Source organism: Oculina patagonica, chromosome 1, assembly GCF_052425735.1.
Source record: "Oculina patagonica isolate OP01 chromosome 1, crgOcupat, whole genome shotgun sequence".
Taxonomy (NCBI): Eukaryota; Metazoa; Cnidaria; class Anthozoa; order Scleractinia; family Oculinidae; genus Oculina; species Oculina patagonica.
The window spans coordinates 41,835,309-41,857,364 of record NC_135758.1 but is presented as its reverse complement, the minus strand read 5'-3'; the positions used below and the strand labels follow the sequence as shown (position 1 = coordinate 41,857,364).

The window sequence follows — 22,056 nt, the reverse complement described above, 5'->3', positions numbered from 1 at the left end:
TGATTATTGTACTGAAAATGCATATGGCTGATAGTGAAGCATAAGAAACGTTTTACTACCTTCTTAAGTTATATTTTTTATTTGACCTTGAAGATGACTTCTACTCTTTGATCAGCAGTAAAATAATAAGTTTCTTTCCCAAGCCATCTCTCCTTGACCCATTTGCTTGATTAACAATTATTCCATGAGCGCATGTTGGATACGAGATGGTAGATAGCCAACGAGGGGTGGTAGCACCAAGTTGGCTATAACAATCCCATATCCAACAAGCGCGAGTGGAATAATTGTTTTATTAAAAACGCCCAAAGAATTGCAATATTTGAGCTCCCCAGCTGTTTTCGTTGACGCGTATCAGCTACCATATTTGTGGTGAATGGTATATGAGCTCATATACCATTCTCTGTTAACCAGTCAAAACTCAGGAATTGCAATATACCATTGCTAGTTTTTAATAATACTTGATATCTAACAGATGCATTTATATCCAGTGGGTAAGTTTTGGCAAAACAAACCAGGATATCCACTGGATAGTGATTTGATGGTCTTGATCATACCACTATATGAAGTCTGATTCTTAGCCTGGCCATGAGTTCAAAACAATGAGCATGCAGAATGTATAAAAATGTAAATTTTAATTTTCAGTGAAATACATTGCACATTTTACAATACTATTATACTTACATTTTCATATACATGTACTGTAAAGTACATAAAATTAATTGATACTAGTTATAAAATAATTCCTTCTACATTTTATTTACAATTTTATACAAATTTTTCAATTTTGCATTTACAAAAAGATCATGTGTGTGATTCACTGTACCCAAAATGAAAAGTGTTAGTCAAGAGAGTTTGACAGTTCTAAGTCATTTTAAGTTTGTGCAAACCTCAGTTTTGTGGCCATCTAATAATAATGATAATAATGATAATGATAATGCATCTGTGTTTTCTAACAACTTAATCGAATTTTCTTAAAGTGCTACTGTGATGAAATTCGCATCTTTCCTTTCGTAGCCGTTTTAAAATATTAACAAGTTCTCTTTATGATATGAAAAATGCCGTTTACTGTTTTCCAATATCTCTTTTCTTTCCAGAGATATTCAAGTTTTTAAAATATGCAAATTAGCAAAGCGATGACGTCATAGACTCAACCAAATTTTGATCAAATATGAAGAAAGTGATATCTCAGCCAATTTGTATCTAAAGTCTCTGATTTTTTGTAGAAAAACTCTGCTAATTGTATTTTACCATTTGACTTCAACAGTTTGGTTACCATGGCAACACACTAGGTTCCAGATCCCCTCGATGCTAAAGGCTTTTCTGGCCAATTCTGGCATTCTTTATCGTTATTTGTCAATAATGCTTTACATATGTAATAAAGCAAGCATATGAAGAGATTAGGCAAACGTCTTGCCCGGGTTTCATTTTTCCAAACTGAAAAATTCTAAAATATTAAAAATAAATTGGTGGGGACTGGAAAGGAGTGCATTGCCATGGTAACATAATTTAATTAGAGCTGCACTTGTGTCACCTGTAGAACTATTAGTATACCAAGTTTCAATGGTCTCTGCAGAAAAATGACCGAGAGAACTCAAGTTTTGTACCTGACAAAATTGGGTTGAATAGATGACGTCATCAGTCACCTAATTTGCATATTTTACGATTTTTGTAAGCTTAAATATCTCCGGAACTAAAAAAGATATTTGAAAACGGAAAACGGCATTTTGAATCTTTCGTTAAATACTCTATAAAACGCTAAAAAAAGCAAGGGGTGAAAATTTGATCGCAGTAGCACTTTAATAGAGGTTTGTATTCAAAGTACAGTTGTTTACAGTATAAGCTCAGAACACTTTTGGGTGACACAAAATCTACTACCATGCTTACTACATGCCAGAGAGGGTGGTATGTCATATTAACACCTCGCCTTAGGGTTAGGGTTTAGGAACAACCTAAAAATTAGAGAAGGTTGCTATTAGCCTAAGTGATAAAAATTTTTCTTCTGTGCTTACATGACTTGAGTGCTTTTTTTCGTCTCTTTCTTGATGATTAAAAAGGACTTGTAGCTAAAGAAAGGTTGAAGCAACTCAATAATTTTCTATTACTCAGTTTAGAGGGAGGCTCAGCCATCCTTCGACGTGATGATGCATCCATTGACTTTCCCAAATGTTGCTCGCAATGATTCAAAACGTTCAATAGTATTTGCACAGGTTCCCTTCTCATCGTCAATGCAAATTTCTTATGTCCTATTACAATGAGTGATTCACAGAAACCATTGAAGTTAAGGGATGCACGACCTGAGTCACTAGCTGGATGGCGACGACTCATGTTGATAAACATAATGTCAAATGCGGCAAGAGTGAAACCAAAGTCAGTCAGATGACATCGCCTGACAGTAACAAAAAAGAGGAATATAGGTTAGAGACACCATGCACACAATCAACCACACAATCGATAGCACATTAAAATCCAGATTGACAGGTTGGCTTTAAGTCTTGGCCAGGTTTGTTGTGTCATCATGTTTCCTTGAGCAAGACACTTTATTTTACAATGGCTGTTTCCATCCAGTAATACATTGTGTATATGTTGTGGTTCAATTTTACATTTGGTACAATTTCATATTTCCCTTTGTTTTATGTTCATTATCATATATTACCATACGCCAGTACAAAGTGAAATACGAAATTGTACCAAGGGTGAAATTGAACCACAACATATACATGCAATATGGGTATAGGGCAGGTTTCTGCGAAATTGTAGGGGTGGGAGGAATGGCAAGGAGGGTAACCAGTGAGTGATCAAGTAGCATCCCAGCCAGGGGTGAGTAACAACACTCATTTGTTCTCATGGTGCAGAAACCAGAGTTAACAGCCAGCCCAGAGATCATGAGACAGTCAGCTCCAAAACGGTTTTACATGCCTTACTGCCAAAATATATGTGTATTTAACTAAGTAAGGGTATGTGTACATGTAACTGATGTTACAGTTTATGTGCAGTATAATGTTGGTACCTTGCCATCAATCGGAAGGAAGTGGGTCCCATTCTGTTGGACACACGGACACCTACAAAGTGTCTGAAGAGTGCAAGACACCTTTCCACTACTCTGAGGTGTTCTAATTGGGAAGCCAGTTTAGGATAAATTTGGAACAGGCAGCCTGACACATCTGGCAAACTATCCCTGAAATAGAAAGGATGATATATAATCTTTGGAAAATTCTGTATTCAATCTTTATGTCGAAATGGTGGGTAACTCAAGAAAAAAGTTATTTATTCATTAAAGGAACATAAAGTTCCCAAAAATGCAAAAAAATTAACATTTAAAATTCAATAAATTTTTTGGAATGTGATCCCCTCCCTCCCCCCAAAAAAGTGAGAAAGAAAAACATATTTATTAGTTTTTTGACACTGCTGGATTGCAAACCCCAGAGCCCCATTAGTTCAGTTGTGAGTTATTTCATAATGAGTACCTTAAAATAGTGCTACTTTTACTGAAAATTAGATGGCTTAGGCGCAAAATCCAGGAAATGTTTGGCTGCACTAGTCTAGAGTTATCCACCCTTTGAACAACTGGGCCCAGTTGTATGTTCCAAACCTAAGTAGTACTCACATTTTCTTGTGTTGCCATGCCAGCAACATGGCATCTTTCACAATTGGTAGTTTGATATCCAGATCTGTCTTGCTTACAAAGTACTCAACTTTACCGGGAGAAACTTCCTCCTCATGGTCAATCTTTAAACTTGGACTAGAGTTCACCTCAAGTAGGATTGGCTTAAGATCTTTATCCAACAGAATGTCAAAACCTAAGATTTGAAAAGATTTCAGATCCTGCTTCAATGCTGCGCTGGCAACTTGATTTTGAAGTTTCAGAACAGGTACGAGTGCAATTATGGTCTTGCAAGCCAACCGGTCTATTTCAGCCCATAAAAGTGGAATGTTGCATCCTTGTTTCTCTAGTTGTTTGAAGACAGCACTTAACTTACGCTTACTCCCCTTATCGTCAGCATCGCTTTGCACATATCCTGAGCTATGCTTGTTAAGAGAATAGTTTGTCAAATGCATGTATGTCTTGAAGATGTTTTTAGGTGTGGGAGGCTGGTAGTGCTCCGTGCAAAAACGTGCCATACCCTCACGGCATATTAACACTTGTAAAGGCTCTAAGCTCTTCAGTACAACATAAATCCGAAGATCAAATTTAAACTTTTCTAGAAGATATGGCTCAGCAATATATTCCTGGACAACTGATGGTTTCACAAGCGCAGTACTAATATGCACATCATGAACGTTTTGCATCAGAAAAATTCCATCACCCTGCGACCCTCCATCAGGCTTTACAATGAGAGTGGGCGGTTTCTTTGCTTTGGACATGTATCCAACAAGTTCACCATATTCCTCCGGCAACATCCAGGTCTTGGGATAAAAGGAAAACTCATGAGGAAAAAGCATTTGAAGCCTGTTAATGTGTCTTGTGAGCTCTACTTTGTGGGCAGCCTCTGACATACCTATGGAAAATGAAAACTTCCTATGAGAACAGTTTTAAATAAATTTCAAAAGTTGGTTTCAAGGCTTGCTTGGTTACTCTGATTAAATAAACATTGCATGCAGACTTTGACCCTTCAGTATATATATGTTGTGGTTTAATTTTGTCTTTGGTTTAAAATTTTGCAAACCAGTTTGGTTTTTATTTTTCATTGTCTCATATTCATTATCATAATCTGAAACAAAGGGCAATAAAAATCAAACTGGTTTGAAAAATTTTAAACCAAAGATAAAATTAAACCACAACATATGTCAGCAATAAAGAAATTAGCAATTAAACAATGATAACTGCTAACATGTACTTGGGCTAATTAGTCTGAGTTCAAAGATATCAGTCAATCAGAATTTACTTATTAATATGCCTTCAGTTTTATGCTTAATGTGGCATAATACTACGATTTCCAGTTGAGTGCGATGCGAACAAAGTTTGGTGACGAGGTTTCAACATAACAACGGCATAGTTGTCAAGGGCAGACTTTTCTGTTTCCATTGGTAACTGTCGTAAACAGGTACTGACCGCCCTTGTTCTTTTATACAAGGAGGACCTCTCGGGAAACAGAGCAATTTTTTGATTGGCTAATTTCCATCCAAGATGGCGTCAGTTTTAATTGAGCAATTTTGTGATTGGCTAATTTTTTGAAATTTCGATCCGAAATGGTGTTAGCTTTTGTCAGCTTTTCGAAGCGCCAAATGTTCCTCATTTCAGTGCCCGAATTTTTCATTTTGCACTTGAGAAAGATATATTATTTAAAGCTGAAGGAATTCTTAAAGCTGCTAGAAAATCCCTGGAGTTGGAAAACGATTTAATTTCAGTTGAACAGTAACTCTAACGATGAAGGTAAAGTGATGCACGTTGAACATAACGTCAACTCTCAACACAGATCTGTTACCGTCGATATAAATCAGCTAAGGCATAATGTATTTCATTATTTGTTTCTTTTATCGTTGTCTCTGTGTATATATTTTTTATTTGAAAGCGTAATAAAGTGTTGCTGACGATATTTGTAGTGTTTGTATTTATTTAAGCATCGAGATTGTCGAGCAAGACAGTTACAAACGCAAATTTGTTACCAATGGTAACAGAGAAGTTTGCCCTTGACAACAATGCCGTTGTTATGTTGAAACTTCGTCACCAAACTTTGTTCGCGTCGCACTCAACTGGAAATCGTAGTACTATTTATTACTAATATTAAGAAGACTTGAAAAACACTGGTCAAATGACCCAAAATTTAACAGATAAATATTGTGCCACAATTTGCATTGATTAGATTATTATATTTTGACACATGTGTAACTTACCAAAGAATTTACTGAGCTGTCCTGTTTCTGGACATTCAGGCATTTCAAAGTGTCCGCCAAGCCAGTAAAAGTCACACCCAGTACGTCGACCCATGGGATACTACAATTAGGAAATATATCTATTGTGATTATGGCTGTTGAAGGCACACTCAGGCATTTGATAAGTGTTGCTTGATAAAGTAAAGATAAAATTTCCTTAGACAAGTCAAATATTAAAACCTAGCTATTCTATTTACCTCCCCCCCCCACCCCCTTTCCAAAAACCCTTATAAGAGGTTCTGAATGGGGGGGTCCACATGTCGGTAGTCAGTTAAAATTTTATTACTTTGTCGGTTGTCAGTTATATTTTTCGCCCTTTGTCGCTAGTCGGGTATGAATTGGAGGGTCCTCATGTCGGTAGTCAGTTAAAATTTAATTATTTTGTTGTTTGTCGGTTATATTTTTTGCCCTTTGTCGGTAGTCGGTTAACCCCATCCAGACCCTCTTATAAATTATCTCATACATTTAGTGTGTTTCGTATCAAGGTCTATATTGTTCACAGAAATTTTCACAAAATAAATCAAGAAATGAAAGATTAAACTCAAATCTTAAAAATCTTAAAACAGGTTTTGAAGTGACAGACCAATGAGTGACCCTATCCTGTAATGTATTTTTCTACTATTAAAGTAATATTTATACAGTATTTTACAAGGCATCTGTCTGATTTATCTCCCCCACATGTAGTTCGACCAAATTTATTTCCTTAATACAGCATTCTATTTTGTAGAAGCATAAGTTACAAACCAAAAACTATTTTGGAAGTGCGTGATTAAAGATTAAATGCGTCTCATGGTTACGCCTCGTTGCTCAGAATTAAAGATTAACCAATTTTCTTCGAATTAACACCTTCGACCGCCCGTTCAAAATCATTTACGAATACAACTCAACGAACATTCGAATGGCCTTTTTACAAGACTCTTCGTGTGCTAAAAGTATATATGTCAACGTGACAAAGGCTATAAAGTAAACTTCAAATGAACTTTATTGTTTCAAATACCGGCTGATCGATCAAGTGTACAATGTTTGTTTGATCGAAGCTTCCAAAATTAGAACGACTGTTCCCAAGGTTAATTCGAAATAAATATACCACGTATTGACACCTGTATTAAACTATCAGTTTGTCAGTATGCATTGCTAGCTTCCTACAATATGTCACAGTAGTAAAAAGGATTTTTCATCATGCGTAATCTTCTTTAGCAAACATAAACAGAAACAAACCTCGCGCCAGCCTAAGTCCCTGACGGCAAGACGCACCACGTCAACACTGCCTCTCGCTCGCGAAGTATCCACAGATGGTCCACGAACTAATTTTCTTTTTTTATCCTTTCCATTGCCTCTCTTCACGTCCATTCTAGTGAGCTCAGAGACCAGCTTTCTTCCCTTCTTCCGGTCTTTCGTGCCGCTCTCAGAATGTGTGATCGTGGCCTTAGCAACGCCATCGTTGTCGCTTTTCTGCAACTTTTTCCCGGGAATTTGCGTAATCACGCGAGGAAGCTTGCGAGAAACAAGCGGTTGTATTTGGTCAATGGACACGGTTTTGTCCGATTCAGGATCATCAGATTTCATGGCGGCGAAGAGGAAAATTGTTCATTGGAAGCCCAACGCATCCCGCTCCCCTGCTAGCCTCGAGTCGCACTGCCCTCTTTTGTCGCCCCCCTGTTGCGAGTTCTTGATGTTTATCGCGGGCTCACAGTGACACTGCGGATATCCCACAAGAACTAGAACTCATTCCTAAGTATAGGCCTCACGGTCAGGCTCGAATCCAAAATGGCACCCAAAGGAATGGAGGGTCAAGTAGCTATCCAAAGTTGGAATTTACAAAAAAAGAAAGTATGGTACGACTTTAGGTTGTCGCTAAAAACAAGGAATGTTAGAAACGTTAATTAATTCTTCAAATTAATTTTTCGTGATTGTAACTTTTCGCGTGGGGTAAATTACCCGCAACCGCGGTTTCGCCGGGAAATTTAATTTCTAACCGGAATATTTCTCACGTTTTTGGAACAACCTTATGGCATGGCACATTGCCTGGCATATTACAGCCGTAACAACGATGTTTAAAACCATCTCCGTCATCGTGCAATTGAAAGACTTTTCTTTTTGGCAAGATGCAAGATAACAGGGACATGACATCCGGCGTGCGTGTCGAGATGAAAACATCTTCAGCACAAGTCAACTGTGGAGGTCATAGCACGGGGTATCAGATGACATTTACAGTAGTTAATAAACTGAGTATCATTTTCACGCTCACAGCCAGGTTTCGACCCCGAGTTGTAGTCTTTACGTGGCCTGATACGGCGCGAGTCTGGACCACATATGCACATGAGAGGGCTTTGTTCTTGATTCCTAAATCCTTCTGTGAAAACAGTCGCCCTCAAAGCTCGCCTTCCGGATCTATCTTCAACCGATTGAGAGATTTTACATAAAATCTGCTCAGCGTAGATTTTGGCAGAGCTATTGGCGGATACCTACAGCAGCCAGTATTTAGTAATTGGGCTTCGATTCAAAGATTTACCAGGATAAGTCGGTCCACAGTCTTGAGAGCAAGCTCCGTGTTTGGAACCTCGAGATCGACACGATTTTTGGTCGGATCTTTTCAGCGTCAATCTTCGCGTCGTGAAATTTGAAGACACCATGAAAGCTCGTCCTAAGACCCTTCATGCAACTCTTGTTTTGCTTCTGTACTTTGTTTTTGTTTTAAACTGGGGATTTTCTAAAGCGCAGAATGGAATTCCCGATGGCGCTGCGTCCCTTGTGTTCGTGTTTGACACTACAGGGAGTATGTATGATGACCTTATTCAAGTGCGGGCTGGAGCGGCGAAAATTCTATCTACAACGCTGGAAAGGAAAGTGAAACCTTTGTATAACTATGTGTTGATCCCTTTCCACGATCCAGGTTAGTCGTTTAGAGAAATTGTAGCTATATATCTTAGTTAAGCTTAATTAGTTGATCACAGATTCATCTTATCATCATGATGATGGGAGGTTTCGCTCTTCATACTTGTCGAGTGTTTGTACGTAGTATTTAGTGTAAGTTTCTCGTTGTTTACGTTGCTAAAAGGCTCACAAAGGCCTGCCGGCGGAATCGAATTAATCAAGTATACTTCAAAAGATCCGCAATTACAAACGATTCCTGCCGAGTGTCGGTACCGCGAACAAGCAAAATAAATGTATTGGTGTTTCTGTTAAACAAATTACGCGCGTTTGTACAAACAAACTTCGCGGCATACGTTTACAATAATTTCGTTTACTGGATGTTCAACTTCGTTTACCGTTTTCCCATGCCTTTATTCTGTTGCTGTAATTTTCGATTAAAATAAGATTAATCACATTACGATTTAACAAAAGACGCCGCGAAAAATATATAACGGAGTTCTTTGTACATATGTTGTACGTTTTGACAGTAGCTTTGTTTGGGGTCACTGTCACGCGAGAGGTGATTGAATACAACAGTGTGATAAGATAGCTTTGGATAACATAAACTGATCCTCCTGGATGTCTGCGGTTTTCGACTTACAGCTCTCATTACAATGGCATCAACCGCAAGTTTGCATCTCAAGTAGTCTGCAATATTAATGTGCTTGTGCAATGCTAAAACTATTATGGTCGATTTTCAGATCAAAACAAACAAACTTTATATCCCCCAAATCTCAGACACATGTTTAGATAGTCTCATTCTGTTGTTTTCTCGTATGCACCTAAAATTTCAGACGCAGTATACTTTCCAGATATCAGTTAATGCAATATTAATATGCTTGTGCAATGCTAAAACTATTATGGTCGATCTGTAGATCAAAACAAACAAACTTTATATCCCCTAAATCTCGTATGCACCTAAAATTTCAGACGCAGTATACTTTCCAGATATCAGTTAAACCAATTTTTTAAAATGCAAGTTTCCATCCACCCCCCCCCCCTCCCCACCCCAAATATAGGCTTTCCCTGTACCATCCTTGTACCCAGGGTCTTCATTTCCCTTAACCACCAGTCAAGGTTGGATTTTGTCCCTGCTACATGTCACTGCAACATACACAGTGACATCATCCATTTGTGTGTCAGTCAGCACCTAAATGAAGAACTGGTAATTTATATTATATTGTTCCAGAACATATCTATACTCCCCCCATGGAGGGTTTATTGGTTTGCAAACCCTTCCACCCCTCTGGAAATTAAAGTCAAGGTTCATACTTTCCTTTTAAAATTTTTGGTCTTTAAGACCCTCCCCCTCAGAATATCCTGTGACCCTCCATAGGGAGGGTATTTTTTTTTTTGCTACCACACATTTTACTTTAATTCTAACAATTTCTTACAGAAGTGCACTTTGAAGTGCTTAGCTTTTTATAAATCAAACTTTTTTTAGGCAATCTGAACTATCAAATTTTTCAATAACCATGCATCCTTTATTAATAAGTTTATTGATCAAATAGCCTTAACATTTGTAATAGCAGTTAGTTATTGATTGGCATTCAACTTGCAGCCTTTATATCAACAGATGTTGGCCCTGCAATTGTGACGACAAGCCCAGAGGAGTTTCAGGAACATTTAGACAATCTGTTTGTTCAGGGGGGAGGGGACTGCCCAGAAATGTCTTTGAATGCAATCATCTTAGCACTGGAGATAAGTTTACCTGGTTCATTCATATATGTCTTCACTGATGCAAACGCAAAGGACTTTGACCAAACTCAAAAGGTGATGCTCTATTTAAGAATGTGCAATCTTCTCAGTCTTTGACTTTTGTTATCTTTTCAAATTGTTATTCCAAAAAATGTCCATACTTCTTCCAAGGAAGGGTTTTTGGTTTGAACCACCCCTACCCCACCCCTCCAGAAATTCTACCCCCCTTGGACTTTCCACTGACAGCCCCCACAGGGTGGGTATGGATATTTTTACAGAACTGCACATTTAACCTCTGTCTTGTAGCTCTCAAGTTTCCTTCAGTTAAGAATGGTATACAAAGCAAGACATTGAAACAAATATAGCAAAACACTGATAGCAACTTTAAAAATAATGTGCAGTGTTATTTTCTTTCATTTCCCAGGTGCTTAAGTTGATCCAACAAAAGAAAAGTCAAGTCATCTTTGTCATTACAGGGGACTGCGGTAACCAGACTGTATCCACAGGTTCAACAGCTTATGAACTGATCTCTGCTGCAAGTTCTGGACAAGTGTTTTACTTGAAGAAGAAGGACATCAACCAGGTGTTAAAATCTGTGGAAGAGTCTGTACAGGCTAACAGGGTAAACCTTATTTCAATCGACGCTGAACGTGCTTCAAATGAGACTTCCATAAACATTCCAGTTGACAACACTTTAGAGGAGCTAACCATCTCTTTAAGTGGAGACCATGTGGCACTGGAGCTCTATGATCCTGATGGTAATTGCTGATTTCTTGTTTATTTCTTTCTGAGGTCAGAAACATCTTTTTGAAGAGCAGTTCCATTTTTTTTTTACAGTACACACAATGGTTACTATTTGGAATTTACAAGTTACAACACTTTCATTACAGTGTGAATATTACTTACAATGTAATACTTTATTACCTACTTACAATACAATACTTACACTAATTACACTACTTACATACTATACTTGTCTAATGTCTAAACATTTTTTTAAATTGTGCAGTTCCAGAAAATATCCATACCCACCCCATGGAAGGTCATTGAAAATTCCGAGGGGGTGGGGGTCTTAAAAGCCAAAATCTGTAAAGGAAATAACCCTCTGTTGGGGTGGGTATGGATATTTTTGTAACCACATGGTAAGAAAGATACCCAGTCCTTGAAAGCATGGAATATTAATTAAAAATTCTGAGAATGAAAAAAAACATGTTTTAGACTTTTGTCAATATCTTGTTTTTTTCTTATTTCGTTGTCATTAGGGAGTCTTTTTACTGAGGAAGAAGGACTTGAGAGGCTTTTAAATCTGAAAGGTGCAAAAATAGTCTTGATAAAGAACCCCCAGCCAGGTGTTTGGAGATTGATGACAAGTAGTAATGGGAGTCACGCCTTAAGAGTTACTGGTTTTAGTTCTATGACCTTTACTAGCGGCTTTGGACTGCGTCCAATCAAAAGCCAGGATGAAGCTATGCCAAGACCCGTTGCTGGTATGTACAGATTTGCCCCTGACCAATTAAATATAAGTAGGAGTCAGTGCTAAGACTGAAAACAAAAAGGAAATCGGAAGTGACTTTAAGTTTAGAAAGGATGGTAAGCTGAAACAGGGGGGATCTAGGGGGAGGGTGCAGGGGGTGCGCACCCCTCCCTGAGATGATCTGCGGCTTTGTATTCACTTTGAAATTTGTTTATGTCACCAGTCAGTTATGCCATTCTTTAGTGGTGCACCCCCTCCTAATAAAAATCCTGGATGTGCACCCCCTCCTAAGAAAAATCCTGGATCCGCCCCTGTGAAAGCTGCATAAGAGTCATTATGGAACCATATGGAAGCCAGTTCCAGCTTGAAAATAACTAGTTTATGAAAAAAACAGAGGCTTTATGTCCACATAATCAGGGCTGTCATTAAGGGCCGTAACCCGTAACACCTGTTACGGCTGAGCTCACTCAATGTTACGGGTGAAAATGTCAATTTTGGTTACTTTACACTTGCGTTCAGAAAGAAATGCTACAGGTGATAACTTCAATGTTACGGCTGCATAAAAACTTAATGACAGCTCTGCACATTGATTACAAGTGCAAAATTTAATCAACACTAACATTACAACAAGAAATGGCACTGACAGTAATTAGTGAGGATTCATTAAAATTACAGTTGATTCCCGATAACTGGAACCTTCATGGGAAAACAAAGAAGGTTCAAGGTATAGGGGGCTCGAGCCCGGGGGGGGGGGGGGTACTCCCTAAAATTTACCACGGGGGTGTGCCGCTGAGCCTCTGAGACTCTGGACCTGTTCCAGAGAAAAAAAGCTGAATTTGCGACCCTGTTCCAGACTAACATTGCAAAATAGGTACCCTGTTCCAGACAATATCCACAATGGAAATATATGTAGATAGATATAAAAACACTAGCGTATACATCACAAAGCGCTCACTCTGGCTCACTTGACTTCTTCTGTGGCTCGGAGATAAAGCGATGAGAGGAGCGGAGTTTAATAGCCAAACTTGATCGTGTTTAGTCCGGATTCTGGGAAAAAAAAACGACCCTGTTTCAGAGTCAAAATGGTGATTTTTATACCCTGTTCCAGAGTCAGAGAGGCAAAAAGCATACCCTGTTGAGCGGCACATACCCGTATAGCCCTTATATGGGAGTACCCCCCCCCCCCCCGGGGATTCGAGTTATCAAGGGTAAAGTTAGTACGAAAATTACCAGGAGGGAAATGGAAAAAAAGTTCACATTTTTAGTGGGGGGTTCGAGTTATCGAGGGTTCGAGTCATGGGATTCAACTGTAAATGGCAAATAAAAAGTGAGAAATTACAAGAAGAATAAATGACATACCAGTACTCCTAGAGATGGAATTTTAAGATGAACGAAATGGCAACAATCAATACATAAATTAACATTCTTTTATGGTACCAGTACATGTAGGCCCAGTTCCTGGGATTTACTAAAATTAAAAATCCACCTTGAAGGTTTTAGAAACTTTGTCCTGATCAAAGTACATGGCCTTCGACCTCCTGGTGCACCTGAACGAGTACAGCTGCTGGATTTACAGGGTCATCTGATTGGTGAAGTGCCATTCAAACCTCGTAAAGAAGACAAGTTTGCTTTTGATTGGCTTAATTTTGAGCCACCCAGAGGACTGTTTTACATGCGTGTGGTTGGTGTGGATGATGATTACAATGTTTTCTACAGGGCGAGTCCAACTGCTCTTAGTGCCGTGTTGCCAGGTTTGTTTATTTACACACATACACCCATAGCTGCATGTGTATTTGCAAAGAAATGATGTTAATCAGCCAAACCAGAATCTCCAAAAGAATTTGAACCTGTGGCATTTTGCACAGCGGACAGACACTCTAACTGTTGAGCTGCTTAAAACTCCTGATAAGTTAAGGTCACTATACTAGGTTCTATATAGTGACATGTATCCTGCCAAATAAAATGCAGGTAAAAGAAATCCTTGTTGATGTGTGTACTGCCAGGATCAGTAATGTCCATACAGTCTAATATATGTGATCATTGTGACCCTCACAAGTAGCCTTTATATTATCAAATCTTCACCACTTATATTGCAACTACTCCTGTCATTCTTCTCCTTTAGATTCCCCCAGAGTCTCAGCTCCAGCTACTGTAGAGGTCCTTTCTGGTTCCAGAGCAGAATTTTGGTGTATGGTAGAGACGAGTGCACTTGCAAAGGTACAGTGGATGATGGACAGGAGAACCCTTGGACCTGTTGTGACACGTATAGGATCAGCCAACGTCACTCATGTCATCCCTTCAGTTGCCAGAAAGGATCAGGGCCTGTACTCATGTTTTGCGAGTAATGTCGGAGGAGCAGCCACTGCTGTAACTACACTTGTTGTTAAAGGTAAGAAGGCTCCTGGCTTAAGTGCTGATAGGTTGGAATTAAGATGAAGGTCCAGTATCCAAGGAGAAAACCAAAAATAAAGTGCTTTTGATTATATCACCAGCCACAACATGGAAAGGGCTCTGGCCATGACCCTGTCGGGAGCAGTGATGGTTCAGTGGTGAGAGCGCTTGCCTCCCACCAATGTGTCCCGGGGTCGATTCTGGCCTGGTGCTTCATGCAAGTTGGGTTTGTTGTTGGTTCTTGCCTTGCTTCAGGGTCTTCTCCAGGTTTTCCATTTTTCCTCCCTCCTGAAAAACCAACATTTCCAAATTCCAATTTGACCTGGATAGAGGACCTGCATGAAAACCAGCTAAAGCTGAGAAGTGGTTTCCTCTCTAAATAAAGCAATTTATTAATTTATCCATAAGTATCCATCAAACTGACATTTGTGTCTTGTTGTGCTGACAAACGTTTCTAAACTCTTTCAGTTCCACGCACAGTTGTCATTGATAAGGAATACTCAAACTTGACATTGGTTACTGGAGACGTTGTTCGTCTTACCTGCATGCCAGACAGTGGCATTCCCATCAAGGTTACATGGCTAAAGGATGGCAATAAACTGACACCGCAAGCCAATGATTCCCTATTACTTCATATTCGTAGCAGGAAGGAAAGTGGGAGATATGAGTGTATTGCTACAAGCAAAAGAGGGGAAGAGGTGCTGGCCATAGATGTGATTGTTTATGGTGAGTTAATAACTGAAAATGGCGAGCTCCTTTATCATGGAGATGCTTGGGAGTAGTTTGGAATGTCTGCCTTTGAGATGGCTGTGCTGTATGGAGAGGTGTCTACTTTTGATAGATGCCCAACTTAGAGATCTGTTTTGTAGAGACTTTTTGAAAAGGCGCTGCGTTAAAAAAGCGCAAACATTTGAGTGGTAGTTACCTTTTGTAAGAGATGTCATAAAGATGTCCACTTTTAGGGTTGGTCTACCTCAGAGAACTGTTCACTTCAGAGAGGTCTTAGTCATTTACACCAAATCGTTTCTCCAACCTCAGGACATTGTTAATAGATATTTAGTTTACCAGTAGCAGTTTTAGAACCTTCTAAAACGTTTTACTCTGTTGTTGTTTCTCCTCTCCCAGAACAGCCATCTGCTACAATTCATCCCCCTACGAAAACCTACCAAGCAGGAAACAATGTGTCAGTTGAATGTAAGGTGAATGGATTTCCAATTCCTTCCCTTATGTGGTATAAAAATGGCCTTCAATTGCAGTTAAGCGGGAGGATCAGCACACACAAGAATGGTGTGCTGTTTATCAGAAATGCACAGCTGTTGGACGCTGGAGAGTACGAATGTGCCGTGTGGAACATCGCAGGTCAGAGCCAGGCCACAGTCACGCTAATATACACTGGTAAGCAGATTTCAATCAGTAAAACTCCCTACTTATTACCATACTTTTCTTGTAATGTTAGTTCCGAGAATTTGTTAATGCATCAAAATGACATTCTGCAGCTGATGACATTGTTTTTTCTCATCACCTTTCTGCTTGAGTATTCATTTGATATTGTTTTGAGAAATTATCGATTGATTGCCATTTGGTTGTCAATGATTTAAGCGTTTGTGTTGTTAGAAGATGCTTTGAAGAATTCAGTTAGAAGAGGCAGATAAAGGAAGTAAAATGTTAGCTGATATAGTCAACATTATAGTAAAATTAGATTTTCAGAAAACCTAGCACAATCCTGATCAATGTTATCGTGACAAATCGTGTAAAAAGTTTAAACACATAACTGAGCTGCCAGTTCATTGTTGGTAATACAAGTCAGAGTAATTAGTGTTATTCTCTCCTTAAAATATAGCAGAGGATTCATGAAAATGATTATTATCTTGTTGTATCCTCTGATTGTGAAAGCGAACATCAAAAGAACTGTATGCTCGATAACTTCAAGTTGAAGAGTTATATGACTGTTATTGTACTTACAAAGACCATAGAGCAGCTAAACCTTCTGTCAAAGGGACAACAGAATTTTGTCAGTCTAATTTTCACATTGCTTGTTGTATCAGATGTCTTGAGAACCGTTCATAATTGTAGTAAGTCACTTGGGTATGTATGAACAATGTTTTTGGGCCACCTGACCAAAATGTGGAGGTAAGGCGGTAATAAAGTAATGTCCTCATGTGCAATAATCCTAGCTGGTAGGTCTATACTACTAAGGTCTACCTGAGGTAAGCACTGGTCTGGTACTTTTTAAAAGGCTTATTTAAGACAACCTTCACGATCACCTGTTACATGATAGGCTTCAACTATTAACAAGACAACTGATTCATGAATTAAATTGCCCTACAGTACCCCCGTCAGTATTTGTTGACCAGGAAGAGGTGACTGCTAATGCTGGTGAGACTGTCACGATCCAGTGTTTGGCAAATGGCACACCAAGGGCACAGATAACATGGTATCAAGGACATGACAAAATTATTGCCAACCGTCGAATTGCCGTTAGTAGCCAGGGACATCTGGTTATCAATGCAGTTGAGTTAAATGACGCTGGATATTATACCTGTCTGGGCAACAACAGCGCTGGTCAAGACTCGGTTACTATTATCATACATGTGCAAAGTGAGTGAGATGTTTCTGTTTACTGATCTTAGTTTGTGTTTCCTGTTATAATTACCATTACATTAATAATGACTCGATCTAACGCACTGATAGCCTACAAGGGAACAGGACTGCAAACAACGGACTGTCATCGGACAATGGCTGACCAAAATTTGCTTCAGTCCAACAAAATCTCGACTGTCAGTGGTCGGACACTATAAGGCTGTTTACACGACAGAAAAAAATTGGGTACAGACCCATAAAAAAATCGGTCCAGACCCGATTATTTTTGTAGAGAAATTTGCAAGTTTTGGGGGTGGCCATGGGTGCCTTATGGCCCCACAAAAACCTAAAGCAATGCTGTCAATCAGCTCGAAACAATTTCCTTTTTGTACAAAATGGACACGAAATTGGGCCTTTTCCAGTACGTGGCTGTACTTGTACAAATGCATTTACTTTGAGTATAAGAATTATTGCTTTTTTGAAACTGTTTTTCTAGTTCCTCCACGTGTGACAGTAGACTATGATGAAATTCCTGTTATACTGGGTGAGACATTGGTATTACGTTGTGCAGTAGTCGGTGTTCCGATCCCAACCATAACATGGATGAAGAACAATAAGCCTCTGCAGATCAGCGACAGAATTTCCATCAGTGATGACGGAGGAGAGTTGGTAATAAGAGATGCTGTTCCACAGGATGTGGGAGATTATCAGTGTGTAGGGAAGAGTCCAGCTGGAAGCGCTACAGCTGAGATCATACTCTGGGGTGAAGGAGGTTTGTTTGGGAAAATTGTGGGGTAGTGAAGAATTAAAAAGTGTTGATCACATATTTCAGAAGCTGTTCACTTCTTCTTTCACTTTTCTTTTCAAAATTGGTTTTCAATGTTGCCATCGGGATCACCTTTGAATTTAGTTTTAGTTTTATTAAAGAAGGACGGAAGGCTATAAGTCATGATTTTTATAACTATACTAAAAATCATAAAAATCATAGGAACACGGGTTTGTACCAGAAAGCAAGACAAAGCAATTTTTCGTTTTGGGTGGCTGCTATGTTGTGATGTAATTTGCGCACAGTTTGTGTCCTTCTTGTGTAGTTCACAGGAACTTGACCAAATCTTTGCAGTTACCTATACAAAAGATTTTTGGTCATGTTCCTGCGGACTGTACTACATTGCATTTCACATTAATTTGTCTGGAAACTTATTTTTATAAATCGGTATTTTTATAAATCTACGTTTTTTTTATTTGTAGTTCCTTCTAGGATAACAACGCCTCCTTCTGACAAAACTGTGACCTTTGGTGGAAATGTGACCTTTACATGTCGTGCTGAGGGAGTACCTGAACCTCAAATCACATGGCTCAATAACTTAGGAATTGCGGCTGACACAGACCCTCGAGCTACAGTGCTGCCATCTGGTGACCTGTTTATGCAGAACATAGAACTCAAGGATGCTGGGAGATATGTATGTGTGGCAGAGAACAGTCTGGGGAGAGATACAGCCCAGGTCACTCTCATTCTGACAGGCCTTAGTAAGTGGCATGTAGCGTTTGTTATTCTTTGCGAATTTTAGAGGTTTGCAGACTTCATCTCGCAAGTAGTTGCAGATATGTCCAGGATTGAATGCTAATGAGATGCACGTTCCTCATGACAGGCATCACAAAGTGTCCTCATTAAAAAAAGTTCACCAAAACACACCAAAATCTGTCAAATATGAAGTAATATGGAAATGTCAAATAGCACAGTCAAACATAGACTTTCAATAAAGTCCTTCGTCTTGTTTATTATGGCGCGCCGAACGGCCCGGGTTCCAGGCCTGGCCGGGGCGCTGCGTTGTGTTCTTTGGCAAGACACTTTACTCTCACAGTGCCTCTCTCCACCCAGGTGTATAAATGGGTACCGGCGAATGTACTGCTGGGGGGTAACCCTGCGATGGACTAGCATCCCATCCAGGGGGGAGTAGCAATACTCCTAGTCGCTTAATGCTACGGAAACCGGGATAAGCTCCGGCTGTATGGGCCTCATGGCTCGGAGACAGACTTTACTTTTACTTATTCTGCCTCAGTTTTGGGAGAGCTCGGACTGAATATAACCGAACAGATGAATCTAGATTATCGCGAGATCCGTAAGGAAAATGTAAAAAATATTTATTTAATCGACGTTTTCTTCCCTGTCACCCTCGTGGTAGTCTCCTTCGCAACCGTTTTTAGTGTCGTCACGCAACGCTCCTTGTGGGAAGGAGCGTTGCGTGACGACACTAAAAACGGCTGTGAAGGAGACTACCCTCGTGGTTGCTTAAACTCCGTATAGTGTATTGTCTGTGCATGAAGCTTTCCATTCGACAATGCAAATGTATTTTCTATCTTCATTTCCTTAGCTCCACCCGTTATTATCAAACCGGACAAGACCACCATTATAGGCGACAGGGGCGGAACTGTTGAACTGCGGTGCCCAGCAATCGGTAACCCTCAACCTTCCATCACATGGCGTAAGAATCATCGGTCGATTGCTGTTGACGGCATCAAGTTCAAACAGAAAGATTCAGGTGCATTGGTGATCAGCTCATTACTGCCGCTAGATTCTGGAACATACCTGTGCACTGCAAAGAACCCCACTGGCCAAGATTTTCTCATCCTCACCCTCTATGTATACAGTGAGTTTACGTTTGTGGTTCTACTGTAAAAGGGACTGTGTCACAGATTTAAGCCAAATTTAGGCATGGGAAATGGCTAACAAATTGAATGAAAACAAAAAGGAACATTTCAATAACAGCAAAAACAAAAATTAATAAGGTACGGATGGCCAAAAGTGACGAAGATTGAAACGGATTGCGATAAGGGTTTTGGAAATACTGTTGGGCTGAACAGTTTTCAAAGTTAATCTTGTTTGCTTGTAACTTTACATTATAACACCCGGGAGACATATTTGGTTGTAATGAAGCTATGGTTTTGTCTTTTAGATCCATAGGAGTAATTCTTTGCAAATATTAAGTTTCATAGCGAGTATTTTGCAAAATTTAATAAATGAATTTAACTCAGCCATGACACAGTCCCTTTAAGTTTTACTAGTGATTTGCTATCTGATGACAATGCGTTCTTTCGTTGTCTGCACTAGATCATAATATTACAGTCAGTGTGCCAAAATCGGTTTGCCTGTAAGCCATTTAGAGTAGAAAGAACATATTTGCCTACAACAATTTAACAGTAGGTCTATGGTGTTCTTTTTAACAGAGTTTCGAGGAAACAAATTTCGAATCTAAGAAAACACACGATAGCATTTTCGTACAAAAAAACTAAACAGAAAAGAAATCATTATTTTTGCGATGACGTATTAAAAATATGTTGCATGAAATTATTACAATTCTTCCTCAAAGATTGGTACTGTACTAAGGATAAAAAACTCTGAGGTAACGCAGAATTTTCCTTTTGTACAGCAATTTGATTTCTTACTGTTTTTTTTTTTTAATTATTTCCTTATAAACCATGATAGAAAGAGGAACCCTTTATTTGAAGTTTACATCTTCTCTCTTTCAGTCTCTCCAGAGATTATCAAGCCACCACCAAACATGACTGTAGATGTTGGCGACTCCATCTTAATGGAATGTGTAGCAAGAGGATTTCCTATTCCACGTATCCGTTGGTTCCTTAACAACAAGCCTCTACCCATCAATGGCTCTGTTGTTGAAATAGCTGAGCTATCCTTAAAACACACTGGCGTGTATCTCTGCCTGGCTGAGAATGTGGCTGGTAATGCTACTGCTACCGCCACCCTTTCTGTTATGGGTGAGTAAGTTAATAAAAGTTCGTTCGTTCGTTCGTTTTGAAGACGCGCGAAAACGACTTGAAAAGTTAAGCCTAAATGTTTTGAAGTTGTAATCCATTTCCATCCTAGCCAACTGCAGCCAAAGACGCTTGTTAACAGTTTCAGTGGTCTAATATGGCAATTGTTAACAAAAATGGACCGTCATTTTTAGGTTTCCTAAGACACAAGTATAAATTTTAGCTGTTCATTAATCTGTTAAAAGTCCGCGACAAAGCCCCTTTAACGGGTAATTTAAAGTGCTGAAAAATAACCTTCTCGCGAGAATTTCCTTCTGAGCGTTAGCCCAAGAAAGACAATCGAGGACTACACGAGACAAAGAAGAATTCTTTGACCTCGGTGACCTTCATCGTTGCTTTACCGACTGAGCTATAAGGCCAGACGGGAGCAAGTCTTGGGTAATAAAGGTGTTAATTCGTGGCAAGGTAGATATTAGCGGTACAATTGGGAATGCAATGTTGCGCCACGAAGTACTTACAAACTCTCAAACAAGTGGCTAATGTACTGATTTTACCTCTGATCAACACGCCTTTACAACGCGAGACATACAAGTGGCTAACAATTCAATTCAAATAACAATTACACATTGTCAAATACCGTAGAATTCCGGTTATAAGCTCTGGGCTTATACAACTTCGTAAGGGGTTTTGGGTGGGCTTACAAGCGGAGGGGCTTATATCCTGGAGGGCTTATCAGCGGAATGAGAAAATCGTCTTGAAAAGAGCCACGGCAGTGTTGATCAAAATACGTTTTTAAGTTAAAAACGCATAATAAAGCAACATTCAGCCCGGTTCAGTACTGTCATCCGGTAGAGGGGGGCTTATAATCGGATGTATGTTTTTGTTCCAGGTAGATGGGCCCATAACCGGGGGGGGGGGGGCTTATAACCGGAATTTTACGGTATGATAGTTATTGAGAAACGACAGGTAACATAGTCACTACACACTTACATTGCATTTAATTCACCAACAGCTCCGCCCAAGATATTTGAGCCCAAGTCACCTGTAAATGTGTTATCTGGAAGCTGGACAGAATTACCGTGCAATGTAACTGGTAATCCAAAGCCGACAGTTAGCTGGTTTTTACATGACGTGCCGATTGATGTAAGTGATCCTAAGTATCTGATTCTACCATCCGGGAGCCTGCGTATATTTGGCGTGACACCATCAGATAGTGGGACATATTCTTGTATGGCGTCTAATCCTCTTGGTGTAGCTCGTAATCCAGTGGAGCTCTCAGTACAAGGTAAGAACAATTGAGAACATTCTCTTCCCTATAGCCGTTGACGCTTATCGTAGCATGCACGGCCTTGGCA

General features: G+C 39.5%; 2 protein-coding genes across 3 annotated transcripts in view; one reads left to right on the top strand and one right to left on the bottom strand.

The window, feature by feature from the left end:
* Window positions 1-939: 939 nt before the first annotated feature.
* Window positions 940-7,522, bottom strand: LOC144631657 (tubulin polyglutamylase TTLL11-like). Its single transcript, XM_078490144.1, has 6 exons — window positions 7,090-7,522; window positions 5,833-5,932; window positions 3,605-4,496; window positions 3,008-3,175; window positions 1,796-2,386; window positions 940-970 (listed from the first exon to the last, which is right to left on the bottom strand). Exons 1-5 carry the CDS (start codon window positions 7,435-7,437, stop codon window positions 2,047-2,049), a joined length of 1,848 nt encoding a protein of 615 aa, XP_078346270.1. The 5' UTR covers window positions 7,438-7,522; the 3' UTR covers window positions 940-970; window positions 1,796-2,046.
* A 115-nt stretch (window positions 7,523-7,637) lies between these two features.
* Window positions 7,638-22,056, top strand: part of LOC144631458 (hemicentin-1-like) — a 33,056-nt gene continuing 18,637 nt past the window's right edge. Inside the window, exons 1-14 of one of the 2 annotated variants that reach the window (XM_078489900.1) lie at window positions 7,638-8,764; window positions 10,361-10,557; window positions 10,907-11,240; window positions 11,745-11,969; window positions 13,450-13,707; window positions 14,079-14,345; window positions 14,816-15,073; window positions 15,473-15,742; window positions 16,676-16,945; window positions 17,424-17,699; window positions 18,176-18,454; window positions 19,300-19,575; window positions 20,456-20,704; window positions 21,714-21,986. In XM_078489900.1, the coding sequence (XP_078346026.1) occupies window positions 8,503-8,764; window positions 10,361-10,557; window positions 10,907-11,240; window positions 11,745-11,969; window positions 13,450-13,707; window positions 14,079-14,345; window positions 14,816-15,073; window positions 15,473-15,742; window positions 16,676-16,945; window positions 17,424-17,699; window positions 18,176-18,454; window positions 19,300-19,575; window positions 20,456-20,704; window positions 21,714-21,986 (3,694 nt within the window). In that variant the 5' untranslated portion in view covers window positions 7,638-8,502. Of the gene's footprint in view, window positions 8,765-10,345; window positions 10,558-10,906; window positions 11,241-11,744; window positions 11,970-13,449; window positions 13,708-14,078; window positions 14,346-14,815; window positions 15,074-15,472; window positions 15,743-16,675; window positions 16,946-17,423; window positions 17,700-18,175; window positions 18,455-19,299; window positions 19,576-20,455; window positions 20,705-21,713; window positions 21,987-22,056 lie in introns of both variants that reach the window. The other variant, XM_078489892.1, reaches the window with a different exon arrangement.

Bases quoted from the DNA above. Each gene is read 5' to 3' on its own strand.
- LOC144631657 (XM_078490144.1), bottom strand. From the start codon at position 7,437: ATGAAATCTGATGATCCTGAATCGGACAAAACCGTGTCCATTGACCAA. The intron at 4,497-5,832 runs GTAAGTTACACA...CATTTTCCATAG, and splicing joins ACAGCTCAGTAAATTCTTTG to GTATGTCAGAGGCTGCCCAC. The intron at 2,387-3,007 runs GTACCAACATTA...TGTTACTGTCAG, and splicing joins TCCTTCCGATTGATGGCAAG to GCGATGTCATCTGACTGACT.